Source organism: Gymnoscopelus microlampas (genome assembly GCF_963454915.1).
Source record: "Gymnoscopelus microlampas genome assembly, chromosome: 4".
Lineage (NCBI taxonomy): Eukaryota > Metazoa > Chordata > Actinopteri > Myctophiformes > Myctophidae > Gymnoscopelus > Gymnoscopelus microlampas.
In genome coordinates, this window is record NC_139941.1 from 17,047,536 (window position 1) to 17,066,835 (window position 19,300).

The 19,300-nt window shown below is 41.9% G+C and overlaps 1 protein-coding gene across 1 annotated transcript in view; it reads right to left on the reverse strand.

Moving 5' to 3' along the window:
* The window catches only part of ksr2 (kinase suppressor of ras 2), a gene marked incomplete at both ends in the record, with an annotated part of 129,650 nt that overhangs the window by 50,093 nt on the left and 60,257 nt on the right, over positions 1–19,300 (reverse strand). Inside the window, one exon of the mRNA XM_084054044.1 lies at positions 1,931–2,106. Coding sequence (XP_083910170.1) covers positions 1,931–2,106 — 176 coding nt within the window. The remainder of the gene's footprint in view (positions 1–1,930; positions 2,107–19,300) is intronic.

Below are 19,300 nucleotides of genomic sequence, written 5' to 3' on the forward strand. Positions count from 1 at the left end.
TTTGTTCATGGTCCTCATTAAGTCCTGTCTCAATGTCACTTCTCTCAAAGTGACTTTGAAGTCTGCTTTAGAAATGTCATGAACAACAAAATAATGGCACCTCATAATGGCTCCACACTTCAGGCTTAGTCTCCCGAATCATGTTTTTCTTCAAATACCACAGCAGCCACCACACTGGCACAAACAGGCATAACATGTGGTAAAACTCATTAGTAGTTATTTAATATTTGATTAGCAGCCCATGATCTGACAATGGCTGCAATTACAGAGATACAGTAGACAGAGAATTAGATTTCCAAGAGCACTTGACTTTTTAGAAAACTGCTGTCAAATTAAACGTGACATTTATCTTATCAGCCTCCGTCACGCTGGGAACATTAACGGCATTGTCTCTGGGGCTTGTTATAGGTGGCACAGAAATACACATACATGCATGCCTCCACACACACACACACACACACACACACACACACACACACACACACACACACACACACACACACACACACACACACACACACACACACACACACACACACACACACACACACACACACACACACACACACACACACACACACACAAATAAAAAGTGTGTGGGCATGTTGGTCCGCGCATTTATCTGCAAATGAGTTTGTCTGTCAATACGTGTGCATGTCTGCGTATGGCCGTTGTTTGCATCTTTATGTGTGTGTTCACACATGCATGAGGTGCGTTTCATGCTCCATCATGCGCCCTGCCTAGCAGCATGGTTGGCAATAAATGATGACCAGTTAGTTATAGGCCCAGGAAGCATTCATTCACAATGTTGAGTGACGCCAATCCATCACTACTTTCCCTGACACGACCTCTACCACTTCCACATTACGCTGGCCTCCTATAATGTGGGCAGTATGCAGCAACATGCTGCTATCTGGGACGGGACAGCTGCACTGTTCCTGACTGTCGTCCATTTAGCATCAAGGATGTTAGGCAGGGGGGGGGGCAGGCGGTGACCCTTACGGGTCCATTTTATTTTGTCCAGCTTTGTTCGAAGTTCAATAAGGAAGATCTTTTCTCTCACGCTATCTTTCATTGTATTTCATGTCCACTTTCTCAAGCTCTCAATCACACAGTACCTTTAATTCTCAACTCAAAGAGTGAGCATACAGTACTGCACCTAGACAATCAGGCTCTTTCCATTTGCAGGTAAGCCAGTCAGTCAATTGTCTCCATTTAACAAATATCACTCTGAGCACTGCACAATCCACCTCCTGCACCATCTCCACCCTGTTAAAGGAGTAGTTCACCCCAAAATATTACTTATTTTCTATTAATTACATACCCCATGAAGCCTTCAATTCATGGAGATTTTTTGTTTTTGTCGCATTCCTATGCCGATAATTTGATGACTGGATCACCATACTGTAGTCCAGGAAAACAGCAGGAAGGGGTTTTCATCTGCTCCACCACCAGCATCTAGACTGGTGGAGGTATCTGGGTTCTCTTTCCTTTACTAGCATAGGCTCATAGGCTTATCATCCTATATGTAAAGTTCTGCCAAAATTCTATTTTATGTGTAACATTTATTCTTTACCTCAATACATTTTGGTGGTGGTCCTTTATGTAAGATTCCAGAGCTAACTTAAGTACCAACAAAGTAAGCACCTGCCATTTAATCATCAAAAAGACATGGTGATTACATAAGCATAAAAAATAAATTTCAAGAAGGCATGAGTTGAATTTTAACCCATTGTCATTTTTGATTTTTGCGTTGGCTATTCAAAAATAGCAGATCTACAAGCTCACAGCGCGTCACTTTGTGCCGTGCTGCGAGCTTGTACATCTACTATTTGTTAAATATCTTGAAAGTGTACAGAACCAGCCACTGATTAATCGGCCTCAGGTTTGAATGGGTTAAAAAGAACAACAAACAGAAGGTTGTGCTTACTTGCAGAGGGTGTTTCAGCGTGGACGGGGGGCGTGGAGGGGATGAAAGTCGGGAAAAAGAAGGAGCGCAGCGAGCGTTCAGTGAGGATCGGCGAGCGCTGGGTGGTAGGCAGATTCTCACAGCTGCCCACGCTGCTGTGGATCTTAAGGTTCAAGGGCTTGGTTTTCTTCTTGGCTCTGAGGAGACAAAGAAAATACAGTCATATCGTTGCTGTTTGGGGATGAAACCTTGTATGTCCAAATACATTTACTTTTCAGGAAATGGAAGGAGAAAAAAAGAACCCCACAGACATACTTTACCACTTTCACTTTGACTTTCAAAAATTCTCAAAAATAGTCAAAATAGCAAATCTATAAGCTCTATTTTTTAAATATGGAGATGCAAGGTTTCTGCCCGACAGTGACATTACGCTTGATTGTGACCACTCTACACAGCCATGCTAATGTAACCGCAAAGGCAATGAACAGAATCCGCACACTAAGATGGAAAGAAAGGAGAGTTCAAAACAACAATAAATGAGTCTCTTATGTGAATATCCCCCCCTCCCCTCCCCTTTTATGCTGCCTGGGGAAGAACACTAGTTCACAACACGTTGCTATTTACTGTAGGCCTTTATACATACTGTATACTGTAGGTCTTTACATAGGGGCGTGACGAATAAACCATACAGAAATCACTGTTGCTATTTACTGTAGGCCTTTATACATACTGTATACTGTAGGTCTTTACATAGGGGCGTGACAAATAAACCATACAGAAATCACTGGCAAGTATTTCGCATCAAAACAATTCATGTAGTTGATGTCTCATTTATGCAGGTTGATGCTTTCCTTCGTGGTGAAAAATCGACCTTATTCCACATAAAATTGCATTGCTTTATCATCACATAACATTCATGTTCTGTGAGGATCATGACACAAACACCAGTACAAAGAACAATCATTTTCAGGCCAATCGCAGACAGCCAGCAAATGGAATTCTTGGCTCTTAAGACGCTCCCTGAATTAGCCAAGCAGCATGCTAAATCAGGGAACGCAATACAGAAACCCCCCAAGGGTATACAAGAGTGGGCCCAAAGCAAGATGTTGGATTTCAGTTTATTTATATACCAAAAAAATGATTACATACCATAAACAAACAAAAAAAGGACAACAAATGCCTAAAGAGTTGCTATAACTTAGCACAAACTCAAAAACTTCACCAAGTGACAAAACAAATTGAACATAAAAAAGGAAAAAGTTTAATTACAATACAAACAAAAACTGAAAACAAATTGTAATGAAAGTAACCATTGAGAGATACATTTGTATTTCCCATACTGTACATAATGCTCTTTTATTATACTTCAAAGTGGTAAGAGGACACATTATGCAAATGATCAATCAATCACATCGCAAAATTCTCATATTTTTATAGAGCATAATGTATGCTGTATCGTAAGGAATATGTCTTTTCCAGGGGGACGGAGCTAATCACCCCTGAAAGACAGTGGGAGTTCAGATTTCCATTTCATATGCAGTACATACATTTCCTATACATTTTAGCGATGGTCAACAGGATTTCTGTAAGCTTGATGGAACAGCTATGTGTGAAAAAAATGCCCAAAAGGCTTATTTCTGGATCTCTTTGGCGGCCATGCACGGACTGTGAACTAGAAAGTTGGAGGCTGGGGTGGTAGAGGCAAAACCTTGCCAGCAGCAGCAGCAGTATGTATGGCAGCATTGGTGTAGCAGGGATCAGTGTAGGAGGGAATCATTTTACATGTAAATAGACCGCCTTATAGTGAGAATGAGCTGTGACTGGTGTGTAGAAATATGCATGACTAGAAACAACTTATTCAATCAAGAGACTGAGAGCTGATTACAGCTAGGGCATATGACTCACTTGACAAATGTTGAGAAATATTGTCTTATGGGGGGTTCCTAGCACACAGTATTTTCAAATGATGGTACACGGCCAAATGCATAATCAATTTCATGGTCCTTGATTGAAACCTTTATTTCAGAGACATCTTTTTCAATGGCGCCCTGTATGCAAAAAGGACATTTACAACAATGATTTTACAGACCTGACATAGACAACAAGGTACACATAAAAAGGCTTCAAGAAATGTTTAAACCAAATATTACACCAAGCAGGTGCAATATGGCTTCTTCCAGTATAAGCAAAAAATCTCCAACATCCAACTTCATTTGTTAATTTGTTCCATACATGGCTGTATCTCCCAGCTTAGTACTGGTTTTAGGCACTGTAGAAGAATTATACATCGTTATTATGGTTGTTTAGATTGAACCTTTATATTTTACCATCACTTAATGTAATGTAATGATAATGAGATTTGGTAGCCAAGACGTCTCAGCCAGGCCTGATAGCTATTGTTTACAGCCTGTCTGTTATGGTTCAGCTTGTCCTTGTAGCAGCTAGTATAACTATTATTTGAGCACTGTGCTCGTTGGCAGAACTACCTTACCACCGATCCGTGTCACTGTGTGTCCAACGTACTTCTCCCCATGATATCATGTTAATTAAAGCATAACCATCAACACCTAGAATATTGTCTCGACTCGACTACTGCCTCATCAATTACTGATTGATCCAGAATTCCACGACAGCACCTTCAACATTAGTCCAGTGGGAAGAAGGGGGTATCATGCACCCCCCGGAAAAAACACTTCTAATCAGTGTTTCTAGATGGAAAAAATGTGTACAAAATGATGAGCTATGTCAAAAAGTTGTCAAAATATCCCATGTACCATGTATATGCAAATTAGTGCGCCATTATAGAAACATCTATGTTCACTATAAATCAGCCAATATTGCACTTAACTGAACAAATAAGTTGTCTAGACCTATGTTTTGAGGGTCAAGGATGAAACTATTCTTAAAATGATCACATGAACCTGTGGCATGCTGGTGTTCAAATGAGTGCTGCCATTACAATATATACAGTAATACATTCTTTACTAATTAGTATGCCTACTTTTTTAGCCATATGCAAAATAATAGCTTTCTTCACCAATGTGTTCATAAAAGCGTCTTCTAACACCTCTCAATTACTTCCGACCAAACTCCCCTGGGAAACTTCGTGGGAGCCAATCAAAGTTGAGAATGACTTCCAACCCAACTTTTTGGGTTGATGAATGATGAAGTAGGTAGGTGTCCTTGCATTAGCTGATGGTATGGAATGGATTCAGCCCCCCCACCAGCCCCTATAGTTAGACAAGCTCATATTGGCCAATTTATATAATATCTTTCCAGTTTTTCACACCAGGTTTTCTCAACTTTGATTGGCTCCCACAAAGTTTCCCAGAGCAGATGCGTCAGCACTGGGCAACGCGGGCAGCTGGGAGTGCATGATACCCCCTTCTTCCAACTCTACTACATAACCTTATCTTGAGATCTTTGAGAACAACTGCTTGAGGAAACAAGGCAGGATACACCGATGTACTGACCTTTCTGAGAGAGGTAGAATGGGCCAGGAGATTTGGACAATGTGGTCAATGCCTAAACTTCATGAACACAACTTTGAGCTCAAACTCACTATGGGGTACAGTGCCCTCACTGCCCTGGGACTGCTTGTAGATGCAGATAATAAATAGACACGTCAATCCACGCACGCACGCACGCACGCACGCACGCACGCACGCACGCACACCACACACACACACACACACACACACACACACACACACACACACACACACACACACACACACACACACACACACACACACACACACACACACACACACACACACACACACACACACACACACACACACCTTTTTGTAAACTTTTAGGGACATTGCATTGACTTACAGTCATTCATTACCCTAACTTGAATAATTTAAAAAGTGTTTTGAAGGTCCAGATAGAGAGAAAGAAGAGATAGAGAGAATGGGACAGATGTTGAGTCAGAAACAACAGAGAACAAGACGGTGGGGGGTGTTTGGGGTGGCGAGGGTGGGAGACAGTAACATGACGTCATAGGAAGAATCCATCAGGGTTTCAGGGACACGGGTGGAGAGAGAGCTGGAGGGACATTATATAATATGTCAAAGAGAGACAGAGAGACAGAGAGACAGATAGAGACAGAGAGAGAGACAGAGAGAGAATCCATATTAGATCTATATTAACCACATGAACCGTAGTGTACCTATTCTTGGCATGCCATAAAAGGTGAACATTCAGCAAAATATAGGCGTACATTCGGCAAAAATAGCAAATGTGCGAGGTCACAACGCGTCGCACCACGACAACACCGCTATTTTTGCCGTTTGACGTACTGTAACAACGACATACATAGGGTTTAAGAGGTTCAAATATATATAAAGTGAAGAAAAATGAAACTGGAGGCAGTGAGTCCCACAGTGGCATGCAAAGTAATATTAATTTAGTGCAGGGTGTATTAAAACCCTGCGGGAGAATTGTCCCCAGTCAGCCAGTGGTAGAAGAAGTACTCAATGATTTTTTACGTAAGTAAAAGTAGCAATACCACAATATGAAAATAGTCTGTTACAAGTAAAAGGCCTATCTATTTTCAACATTTTACTTCTTAGTAGACCTAAGTCTACAAAGTAACTTGTAATGGCAGAGTTTAAAGTAGAATATTTGTAGAAGTAAGTAAGTCAGTCAGTTTCAGAGCATGTTTATTTTAACGATCAATCAATACATTGTGCACGACCTTGGATCAATGGAACCAATGTTGTATACTTTAAGTTCTCATATATTGGTTTCACTGTTTAACCCTTTAAGACCAGGAACGCATCTGTGTCAGTTTTAGATTTGAGCTAAAAAGCGTTATTTTACACTTTGGCTATTTTTGAAAAATCGTGAAAATGTGTGCAAATCTTTGAATATATATATTTTTAAAGAAAACATTTTTAATTCAAATCTTTGCTTCTGGGACCCCCTGGAACAAAATATTTTGAGATGGAGGTCCGCGGCCAAATACATATCATTTTGGGGGTCCTTGACATGAAAAAGATTGAGCACCACTGATAAAGAAACCTACATTTTTCAGAATACTGTTGGGATTTAGGAGACATGTAGAATCGGCTTCAGGTCTTAATGGGTTAATATGAATGTTTTATTATCACAACAATGTTTAGTGTTTTCGCCAATCATCGGGGGCCCCACGCAATATTCTCACGGCCCACCGGCCCACAGGTTGAGAACCGCCGCTCCAGACGGAGTCATGCAATTATGCCTGTAAGTCAGTCCGACACATCCTCCCGGTCTCCTGCAGTAAGGAAGCAGCCTGCAGGTTATCACTACAGCCGCCATGGAGCCTTTGTCAGCTCTTCAGTTTAACCTCCGTTATGCCATTCAAATCTAATTTAGGCCATTCATCTTGCAGCGTGCCTGGCTTTATCGTCTCCCCGGATGATGGATAGACAGTTTAGGTGGTGAGGGAATATGAATGGAGAGAGGGAGAGAGAGAGGGAAAGAAAGAGAGGGAAAGAGAGAGTAGGGTGGAGAATTCCCAATTTTCAATCTGAAGACGCGCGTTGCGTGGGTAGGTGGGAGGCTGCGGGCATACTGAGCAAACTCGGTGAACTCCACAATGACGTTTCTTTTGTCCTTAAATCATGCGCTCACCTGCCTTTTCAAGTCACCGCATGACTGGTACTACGCAGAAGGGAGGGGTCGGAAGAATCTGAAAATGCACGATGCAGAAAGAGAGAGAGAGAGAGAGAGAGCGGTGGGCGAGCTGACAAGTGTTAGGAGAGGTGGGTAAAAGGTGTAAATAGTTTATCTCAATGCCACTCTCCTTTATCAAGACTTGAGTGCTAGTCAGGATGAGTCACAGAAGAAATGCATACGGCGTACACAAGTCACACGTCTCGGTTACCAGAGACGCTGTCAAACTAGCAAAAGCAAAGTAAGCGTGTGCTGCCATCCTCCTCCCGAGTCAAGAAAACAGAAAACGTAATTAAGGATAGTCTAGGAGTTTGAGAATGAGTGGTACTGGTTGTGTCACATGCTAACGTTGTCGTGTTTGCTGATGCTAGAGTGTTTTCCCTGCTGGTGTGTTGTATCTTTGAAAGCCAACAAGACCGCACAGATTCATTTATTTATGTTGAACAAACAGCAAGTTACACACACAGCCATATGTGCTCACATAACCACACGAACATGCAAACACCCACATAGGCAAGAACTGCGTACAACTGTCCACCCACTACCCCTTTCACATCTGCATCTCCTCACACTCCTGGAAACACAAATTACACCATGACACCTTCGAGTAAAATTGTTCGTTTGTACAGGAACACGACAGGAAAGCGGAGAACGGCAATTCTTCAAACAACACCTTTCTTTTACGTTCCATCATACCAAATGAAAGGAATTCAAAGTGAAGGGTCATGCATATTGCAAAGGTGTTGTCCCTAAGCTATGTACAGTACTACTGTAGCTGCTGCTCGCTAACCAACTGGCATATTTTGCCGGTGACACACTGATATCAAAACATGTTAATTAACTCTAATGTTGAACTCCGGGAATAACTGACTTGCAGAGATTCCATCTGCATACTTTCACTTTTATAACTTATGCAAGGAGCTTCACCAAGACCCATATGGCAAAACCACCCCCTTCCTTTTTTTATGCAAATGGCCGATGGAATAATATCTCTGGCAGCCACAGTTCTTCGCTGCTTTAATAAAGGTGGAGGAGGAATGAAATAATGAGTCCTGAATAGTTATTAGACCTGTGGATGACCAGGAGCAGGTAAAAGAAATTTAAAACCACAGAGATAAGATGAAAGCTATTTTCTTTCTGTGCGTCATGAAATTCAATAAAAACACACACACAAAAATTATCGTTGTGTGTCTGTCCGCCTGAGCTGTAGTTTATTAGAGTTGACAGTCTTCTCTCTCGTCTTTTGTTTGCAAATGCATCCGAGCATCCTTGAGCGTGCGTGCGTGCGTGCGTGCGTACACGCGAGCTTCCCTATCTGCTGCCCATCCATTGACATGAAACCTACAATCCTTCCTTCCGTCATTAACGCCTACTCTGTTACACAAACAGTGTCGCTTGCAGTACTGATCTTCAAACTAACAACGTGACATGACTAGTGTTGCACTTTCAAGGCCAGGGGAAGCATAGAGCTCTCTCATGTGTGCGTGTGCCTGTGCGTGTGTGTGCGTGTGCGTGTGCGTGTGGGTGTGTACGTGGAGTCTGCGCTGAGTGAAAACTGAACATGCTGCTGAAGTGACAACAGGGAACCCAAGGAATTATAGAGATATAACAAGTGATTGAAAGAGAGACACAGAGATATAACAAGTGATTGAAAGAGAGACACAGAGATATAACAAGTGATTGAAAAAGAGAAAGACAGGGAGATAGAACAAGTGTTTGAAAGAGAGATACAGAGAGATATAGCAAGTGATTGAAAGAGAGACAGAGAGATATAGCAAGTAAGTGAAAGAGAGAGACAGAGAGATATATAACAAGTGATTGAAAGAGAGGGAGAGAGAAAGAGAGAGAGACAGAGGGAAAGAGTGAGAGAGAGAGAGGGAGAGAGAGAGAGAGAGAGAGAGCGAGAGAGTGAGAGAACAGAAATGGCATGAGAGTTGTGTGCAATGAGAGAGAAAAAGGCAGAGCGAGGTGTGCGGGCGGGGGACAGGGGGACGGGGAATGGGCACGACGAGGCGGGACCCGAGCAGTGGTGTGGGACTGGGAGCCAGGTGACAGCGGAGGTGACAGGTTGACAGGGACTGGCCTCCCAGCAGGGACCTCTGGGTGACAGCCTGCCTAGTTAAAATAGTTACTGTATGGTCCAACATGCTGCTGTCATGTGGAAGGGACCTGTAACCTTTACTGAACACCCTTAAAACCAAATGGTTATTCTATTTGGGGGGGGGGGGGGGTTCTCTGCCGTTCCCATCAGAAGTCACAACTTTAAAATGCTGTTTTATATGCCCCTATGGATCCTAAGCAGTTTCATTATGGCACATGGGGACTTTATAAATAGGCAACAAGTGATTTGTCATTGTGTTTTTGTGTGTTTGACTACTTAATCAATTGAAACCCAGCATCCCTATTCTGGGGGGGAATATTGAAAAATAGCCGATCTACAAGCTCACAACGCATTACGCTGTGAGCAAAGAGATTTCATGTAGAAGGAATAAAGTACAGAGCTGATCCCCCAGTCAACTAATGATTAGTTTACTAAGTATAGAGAGGGTTTTTAGTGATTATGCTCTATAGATTACTTGCCTCAGATTCCAGTGACTGCTCAATTTAATCCTCCTTGATTTTCGCTCCGCTTTTGAGACTGTTGACCATTTAATAGACCGTTTGGAGAAATGGGTTGGTATTAGGGCACTGGACTGGTTCGCTCCTACCTCACGGACAGATGTTTTTCTGTGGTAATTGGCTTAGGCTTTGGTGTTCCACAAGGATCAATTCTAGGTCCTTTACGGTTTTCTATGCTTCCCATTGGGAATACAATTCATGATCACAACATTTTCACTGTCATGCAGATGACAAGCACACTGAATATCCCACTAAAATCTGGTGTTGCAGGCAACATCCCATTTTCTGTCATGTCTATCTACCATTACTGAATGTCTCATCCAGTTACATGAGGCACAATCTGACATCATTATATTCAGACCCCAAAATTCCACCAACTCCTTCCAGTTAGAACTCGGTACCTTATCCAGCAATGTTAAACATGCGGCCCATAACCTGGGCATGATCTTTGATTCTCACCTCTCCTTCAATGCTCAAGTAACAAGAATCGCTCAATCATGTTACTTCCAGCTGAGGAGTCGTTCCTGTCATTTGTAGACCCTGAAAAGGTCACAAATGTCATCATCTCGTTCGGACTATTGTAACAGTAATTCCCTACTCTGGGCTCAGCAAAGAAGCTATATCCCGTCTGGTACAGAATTCAGCTGCTAGACTGCAAACTAATTCTAAGAAACGCCATATCACACGCTGCTGCTCTCCACTGGTTACCTGCGAGTTTCAGAATTTATTTTAAGATTTTACTGATTACTTTCAAAGCCCTGCAAAGACAGACTCCCAGTTAGATTTTAATGATGCTAGTTCCCTACAGTACAGTATGTGCCTGTGTGCAGCCGTAGAACATCAGATAGGGCCCTCCTGGTGTTCCTACAACTCATCTTATTACTCGGGGTGATCAGGGTTTTGCAGCCCGGGCACCTAGGCTTTGGATCGCCCTACCTAAGGCCAGCAAAATTAGTGTCATCTTTTAAATCACTTCTGAAAGACATACTTTTATATCAAGTCCTCTTAGTGTATTTTGCAACTTTTGTCAGGTTTTTTTTATCTCTCTGTTATCATTAACATTAATTTATCTTCTGATTTTACTTTGCTGTTTTATCACTTTATGGTTTTATGTTTTGTTTTTTGTTTTTCACTTTTTTCTTCACTCCACCAATCAAGACACAGTGTACAGTTTAAAGGTGAAGTATTCTATTCAACTATCTTTTGACATTTTCCATCGGTACTGACAGTTCTGAACCTGAAAAAAAGAAAAGAAAAAAACTCCAATTGAATGGCCAACATACCACCTAATTAGCTTTAATGAATAGGTACATAATAGGTGTAATTTGGTTCCTAGACTGTAAAGCACGGCCCATTAAGAAGGTGTTCCATGCAGCCGCAAAGCCACTTCCCCTGTGATTAAATGTCACATATATTTGTCTTTTTAAGCTCCTCTCCTGCTCAGATTTTATACAGGAAATGCAGCTACTGTAGAACAAGTTAGTGCCATTACATATCTAGACACTAATAATTAAGCATGATACTACTGTATGCTTTATGCCTTACTCGGTGGTTCTCAAACTTTTTCATGTCAAGGACCCCCATACACACTGTATGTATTTAAAAAGTATTCAAAATCTTAAAAAGAAAAATCAATAGCACTACTATAGATCGGCCATTTTCAAATAGCCTGTGTACATAGGGTTAAAGTGGTTAAACTGATTTTGATGCTATTTTAACAAATTTAGCTGGGGGTCCCTGGACCCCATTTTTAGAACCACTGCCTTATTTAACGCTGACAAAAACATAAAAAACTTGCTCTATTACATTTCATACACACTGGACTCCAATCAAGTATTTTATATAAAATACAACGTAGAGTTTAACAACAAAAAAGCCAGAGGCAGACTGACAAGAAGAAAATATCGGTCAAAGTGGTCTATCTGTGCCAATATTTGATAAAGCGTACCTGACAACTGAGGTGACGATATGAAATGGAGCTTTAATGGTCTATTCCAACATGTCCTGCCACCATATATCACAGGACAATATGCCATTACTGAATCATGGCCAGCGGGCTGGCGCACGTGCGTGTCTGCGCATGTGCGAGGGTGTAAATGTATATGTGCGTTGGGGTATATTTTACAGAAGACAGAATTTGATCTGAATTTATTTTTCCATTACATAAAAATGAAACCATCGCTCAAACCTGGGCACACGCAAACCTAAATATTACAACGATAGAAAAGCAATTTGGCCCCTGCGGCTGTTCTAGTTAAGTGCCAGTTTCAAAGCGCGGGCCCGAGCAGCAAACTGCGCTGAACTCCAACCAAGGGTCAGGGACAATAAGCAACCAAGTGCAGATATGATCAGCAGTGCCTTTTAACAGTGAGGAGAAACATCAGTGTGAAATCCCCCCATCTGACGATCAGGTTGACAAATGGTGTTGATAACTCCCTCTACGCTTGTTGATGGTGACAGGAGTCATTCGTTTTTTTTTCTCCCACCGAGAGGATCAGACAGGGATTTACCAAGCAGCAGGGAAGACTGCACAAAATAAATATGTTCGAAGTACTTTACGAGAGAGAGAAAAATAGATTCTAGAAAGGTTGAACACAATTATTTTCTTGACACTGGTCGGTATCTTTTGGACGGTTATTTCATAAGGATGCAGGCTTCTTTCTTTTCTCTTAAAGTCTAGGGGTGCAAGAGTTAATTGAACTATTTTTATCAAACTAACTGATTTAATCGATTATAACCAATAATCCATAATCAATAATTTTATAAAATAATCAATTAATAATCGTATATCTTTTTAGGCATGTCATTAAAGGTGGAACATTTTTAGAAACGTGTGCGGTACGTGCCAGCCAGTATGTGCCTGCGTCTCTTTTTAGGTGCCATGTGTGTGAGTGCTGCTGTGCCGTTCTGGTTGTGCTGTAAATCAGCTGCAGGTGTTCATTCTACATGGAGACATACAGACATACGTACACACTTGTAGAAGCGGCTGGCACCGCTTTAAAACGTTATTTTGACAGGAGTGGGTCTTTAATTAGCCATGTAACCAAACACCCCGTGGCCTCCCCTGCTTTCTCAACCAAATCACAACCTTGATAAATAAATTCTGCACCGGAGACAGTGGTATTTGGGACAGCCATTACTACTAAGCACTCATATAAATTCATAATCATGACTCCCATTTCCAGGGTGCCGACAGAGAGCAATAGGCAAGGGCTCATTAGGGACTACAAGGGGATGTGATTGTGATGCTATGGATGGACGTACGGATCAGGGGTGGAGGAGGAGACCATGTCTGGACGTTAAGGACCTTTGTGCTGACTTCTCCCTCTCACCTGACTTGCCATTAATGGCAGAGGCCGGGGCCTATGGCCTGATTAACATGGATGAGGAGAAAAGACCATACATACCAAAGTCACACATGCCAACCATACGCTCCTCCTTCAACTTCAACACGCACACGCACGCGTATTGCTGTAAATGTCATAATCACCCCTCACAACTTAACTCTTTACTTCGTGTAAAGAGTCAGACAGTAAGTATCTCCGTACTTTACTTGAGTATTTGTATTTTTGGATACTTACTGTATGACTTTCACTTCAGCCAAGTTCAAATTTGACACTTTCACTTGTAGTCGAGTTTTATGTGAACAGGAGTATCTATACTTTGAATCAAGTAGTGGAGTTGAATACTCTGACCAGCACTGGTGAATTGAATTTTGTTTCAGAAGAACAGAAATCTTCCTCAGGGTTTGAGATCTCTAATGCGGAAATACAGGAAGCCATTAAATCCTTAAAAAATAATAAAACACTGGGACCAGACGGCTACATTTCAGAATTCTACATAAGAATAAAATAATAATAATCTCATCATCTGACTTATCTCTTCTTTGGCCATGCTTAACGAGACTTTTATTTTATTTTCATTAAACGGACTACGTACTTGGAATTTAGAAAATCAAATAACACACTATTCAGAAATTGAAGCAGATCTGGTCCCCTTTCTAGAATATTACCAGAGCCTCTGGTAATACCCCGGCCTCCCCTTTATTTTTATCAATTTTATTTAATCGGTCTTCGCGCTCTATTTATTCTCACACACACACACACACACACACACACACACACACACACACACACACACACACACACACACACACACACACACACACGCCACACAAGCCAGTGTGTGACCAGTGGTGTGCTTCCTTAATGACAGTGTGAATGGCACACACAGCAGTTCATGTTGCACTAATAAACCCCTGGGGTCAAAGGTCATGGGGTAATGGGACATAGTGTGTGTCCATGAGGAGAGACTGATTGGTGTCTCAGTGTCTCAGAGACCGCGCCGCATTGATTTAATGCTGAATATTCTAAAGCAGTGGTTCTCAGCCTATTCTGGATCAGGGCTGGATCACGATTGTGTTCCACCTTGGATAAATGGAACTAATGTAGTATACTTTAAGTTCTTACTTATTGGTAACACTTTTTCATCATTAAAATCTTAAAAAGTGTTTTGCCAATTATTTGGTGGCCCACTTGCAATACCCTCGCGGCTCACCGGCGGGCTCCCGGCCCACAGGTTGAGAACTCCTATTCTAAACAACCTTATCTGATGCTCCTCACGTACTTAGAATGTAAGACAACAAACCTGCCATTAGGCCATGAACCATTCCGTAGACAAATGCTCGACACAAATAAAGAATAATCAGTCAAATGGCTACAGCAGGCGAAGATGAATATTTGCAGACACAATATAAATGACTAGGGTGACAGGTTAACAAAATGCCCCACCTCCGCTGTTTTTTTGGGGGGTTTTTTTACACATCGACCTCTGGTGATACCGCCCGACATACTACCAGAACATTGAAACCTATTCAAAAAATAAAATACAGCTTGAATTGGCATTTGCATTGCATTAAAATATCTATGCGGAGGAAATTGAATGCCATTACTTAGACTTTCCAGCCGCCAAGCATACAGTACCACAGCTGTCATCTCTCGTTAGGAACTTATTCAGGTGGCGGAGAATTTCCCCCCAGTCCCTGCGCACATACCTCAAGAGGTTTCAGCATTTTTTATCTCTGGGTAATCCACAGAGCCCCGACCCCATCACAACCGTCCTCCACGACACTGGAAAGAAATCCAATAAAAATGTATTTTTCTGGCTGAAACGGGTGCAGATGATGGTGAAATAACACTTTGACAAATTCTCAAAAAAATAAGCGCGTAATAAGGTGAGGGCGGAGAGAAAAGTGACTTGGTATGGGTGAGTGATTTTGTGAGTAAGAAGTGTGCCCTGGCTCAAAGAAAGCAGTTATTCATAAATTGGGATGCAAATTTGCCTCCCTTGAGTGTTCTATGATAGAATTACCCTGAGAAAAGAAGAGAGTGAATCATCACCCCACCCAAATCCCACCCCCTCGCCTGTGCCTACACCGTCGCCATGTGATTTATTATCAAAAATCCAATTCAATAAGAAAGTGCTTAACATTGAAAAGGCTGTGAGACTGTCATAAGATGACATTACAGCCACCAACGCTGGCGGTGGCAATACAAGGAACCGCGTTAAAACAAACACGCCACCCACCTTCCCGGACACGCTTCTGACAGGCGCCAAAGAGGGACTCGCTGAGAACTCACTTGGCCTTTTCAGTGTGCACGCGTTGCTGCAGATTAACATAAACAACAAGGTTCATTAATTGACACTCCAACCGGGAGAGGCCCTCGACATTAAAAAGTACTATGAGGAGAGCGATACTGTAGATAGAAGATGTAGTGAGAGCGTGATGGATGGATCAAGAGATTGAGTTTAAGTAGGTGCCACTTGTCTTTAAAATGAATGTAAATTTACATATTCAAGAACTACATCTGGGGCAGGGAGAGTTTTGTGCTTTGCCATGCATCATCAGCGAATCCATATCAAAATGTTAAGTGAGATTACAAACAAACGGTTCTTTGATTGGAAAAAAGCATTGTGTGATCGGACTAGACCTGACTTGATCTTATATGTCGGAAGAGACTGACAGTTTTTGCAGGCGATTCTAAAAAAAATCTAAATCCTAACAGTTTTTTGAAAAAAATATAAAAAATATTTTGCACTCGGTGCCGCGCTATGAGCTTGTAGATCTGCTATTTTTGAATAGCCAAAGAAATCTAAAGTGACACAGATGCGTTCCAGGTCTTAATGGGTTAAACCACCCCATTATATGGGTGTTTCACAACGGATGCCTCAGACGAATAATATGCCAGATCTTTTGGCCTAACACAATCTCCAGTCCAACCACCAACTGTACAAGAAAACAGGCAGCCGGAGCATCACCAGACATTACAGACAGACGTATGAGATGGCAGGGACATGTGCTGAGAATGGAGCAGGACCGGTTCAACAAAAGACACATTAACCCATTAAGACCGGGAACGCATCTCGGCATCTCGTGTCATTTTAGATTTCTTTGGCTATTCAAAAATAGCAGCACCAAGTGCCGCTCTATGAGCTTGTAGATCTGCTATTTTAGAAAAATCGATAAAAATGTGTGCAAATCTTTGAATATATATTTTTTAAACCGAACATTTGTAACTCAAATCTCACTCAAATGGGGGACCGCGGCCAAATACATATTATGTTGGGGGTCCTTGACATGAAAAAGTTTGAGAACCACTGATATTATAGCAACATAAGTGTTTCAGAAAACTGTTAGGATTTAGAAGACATTTGTAGAATCCACCATCCAGATCTGGGCTAAGATGGACACCATCAGGCAAAGGAAAACCTGGGAGGTCCAAAACCACCTGGCGCAGAACTGTGAGTGACACAGGAGCTGGAACAGATGAACCTGTCATAATGGGGAAAGGCACAGCATGCTGCCAAGGACCAAATGCATTGGAGAGAGAGCTCATGGAAGCCTTCTGTCCCATAGGGCAGGGATCCCCAACCTGAGCCATTCGCTGGGGGTCCACAACATCATGCCTCACGAAAATGATATTTACTTGATTTGACTTCGGTAGCCTACTTTACAACATCACAAGTCGTTCACATCTTCTAACAAATCAACCCCCTCATTCAATGCCATTATTAACATGCAAGATTGCAACAAATTCGCTATGGAATTTTGTTGTAATATACTACCTTTCAATAGGCATGTTGGTGATAAACGTGACTGCGGGCAGTCCCAAAAAATGGAACGTTTGTCTGCATGAATTACATTATGCATTCAACAATCATGATTTAAGAGAGAGAGAGAGAGAGAGAGAGAGAGAGAGAGAGAGAGAGAGAGAGAGAGAGAGAGAGAGAGAGAGAGAGAGAGAGAGAGAGAGAGAGAGAGAGAGAGAGAGAGAGAGAGAGAGAGAGAGAGAGTAACGTGGCACCATGTCATAAATAATATCTCAATGAGGTGCACTGATTGCTCATACAATTACAATATGTCAGGTAGGCTAATATGACCAAATAATTCACTTTCTTCATTCACCTGAAAGGTGCATAATACACTATACTGGCCTTGTGCTATGTACTTTGTTTCGGGATGTTCAGCGATAGAAATGAAATGCATTCCATTCCATGCATGCATTGCTTATACAGTAGCTAATGACAGTATCAGTATGCTAAATGCTGGTCAGTTTGACATCAGTGCATTGTCTTTGAATGGCTCATTCCATGCAAATGATAATGTAAGTTTCAGGACAACCATATCATTAATGTCCCCATTATGAAAGTATAAAGACCCATTATGAAAGTATAAAGACAGTAAAAGCATACATTGTGGGTTAATCATGAATAGCCTACATAATATAATCAGTTACCTCAACTTCATGATGTAAAGTATAAAGACAGTAACATGTTATAGGACATTGCGAAGGTATTGAAAATATGGGCAAAAAATCTGATATTTGGAGAGGAGATGAGTGGTAGTTGGCCATTGCTGAATGAGAAGAGAAGCAGAAGGTCCCAGGTTCAATTCGTGGACCCAGAAATGTGTCAACATGTCCTTGAGCAAGACGCTTAACCCCTAACTGCTCCCCCCCGTGCTCCTCTGTCCGCAGCACTCAGCTGGGTGAAGCTGAAAACTGAATTTCCCCCGCGGGATGAAATAGGTCTAATTATTAGCGGTCAGGCCTATGTTCTCACAGTTTAGGGTTAGGGTTAAGGTTAAGGATGAAGGCAAATACCGTAGGTACGCTCGTGTAGTTGCACTGCCTGCAGCCGTTAAACCAATAAATAACTAGAAAAAGTGCTCCTCGGAGCACAGGTCTCCGCCAGGTCAGGTAGGTTATTGTGGCCTCCTGGTGGCGCTATAATAGGCCAATGTGAAAAGGGTGGCATTTCTTCTTAGGCCTTTCAATGGGACACTGCATTCATGATTTGAGGCATTTTGTTCCAAAATTGTGTTTTGCTAAATTAGACCTGCTGGTGGCGCTATAAAGGCCAATGTGAATGTGAAAAGGGGGGCATTTCTTCCTCGGCCTAGTGGGAATCTGCATGCAAACTTTCACGGAAATTGCACACTGCATTCATGTTTTGAGGCATTTTGTTTAAAACTGACCAATCCTGCAAACTTTGGAAGCCACTGTAAGCCAAATAGGATGGAATATGAAATATCGGACAGATCCATCAGAATCACATGACTATGGAGATGCAGTGTACCAATTTGCGTGTTTTTTGGACAGAATCTGAAGGAATAATCTCCAAAAATGTATTTTACATAAGTCGGCCTCCTGGTGGCGCTGTAAAAAGCAGATGTGAAAATTGCAGTCTAATGTTTTTCCTTGGCCTCTAGGGAGTGTGCGTGCAAAGTTTCACGCAGATCGGTGCAGTTATAGTTAAAAATGCAAATCGGCCAGTTATAGCGCCACCATGAGGCTGATTTGAAAATGTTCAAGTGGCATTTCTTCCTCGGCCTAGTGGGAATGTGCGTGTGCAATTTTATGGAAATGGCAAGCTGCGTTCATGATTGGAGGCAGTTTGTTCAAAACGGACCAATCCTGCAAACTTTGGAAGCCAACCATAGAAAATCAGGATGGAATATGGGAAATCGGACAGATCCGTGTTGATCACATGACTATAGAGATACTGTGTACCGATTTGCATGATATTTGGATAAAATCTGTAGGAGTA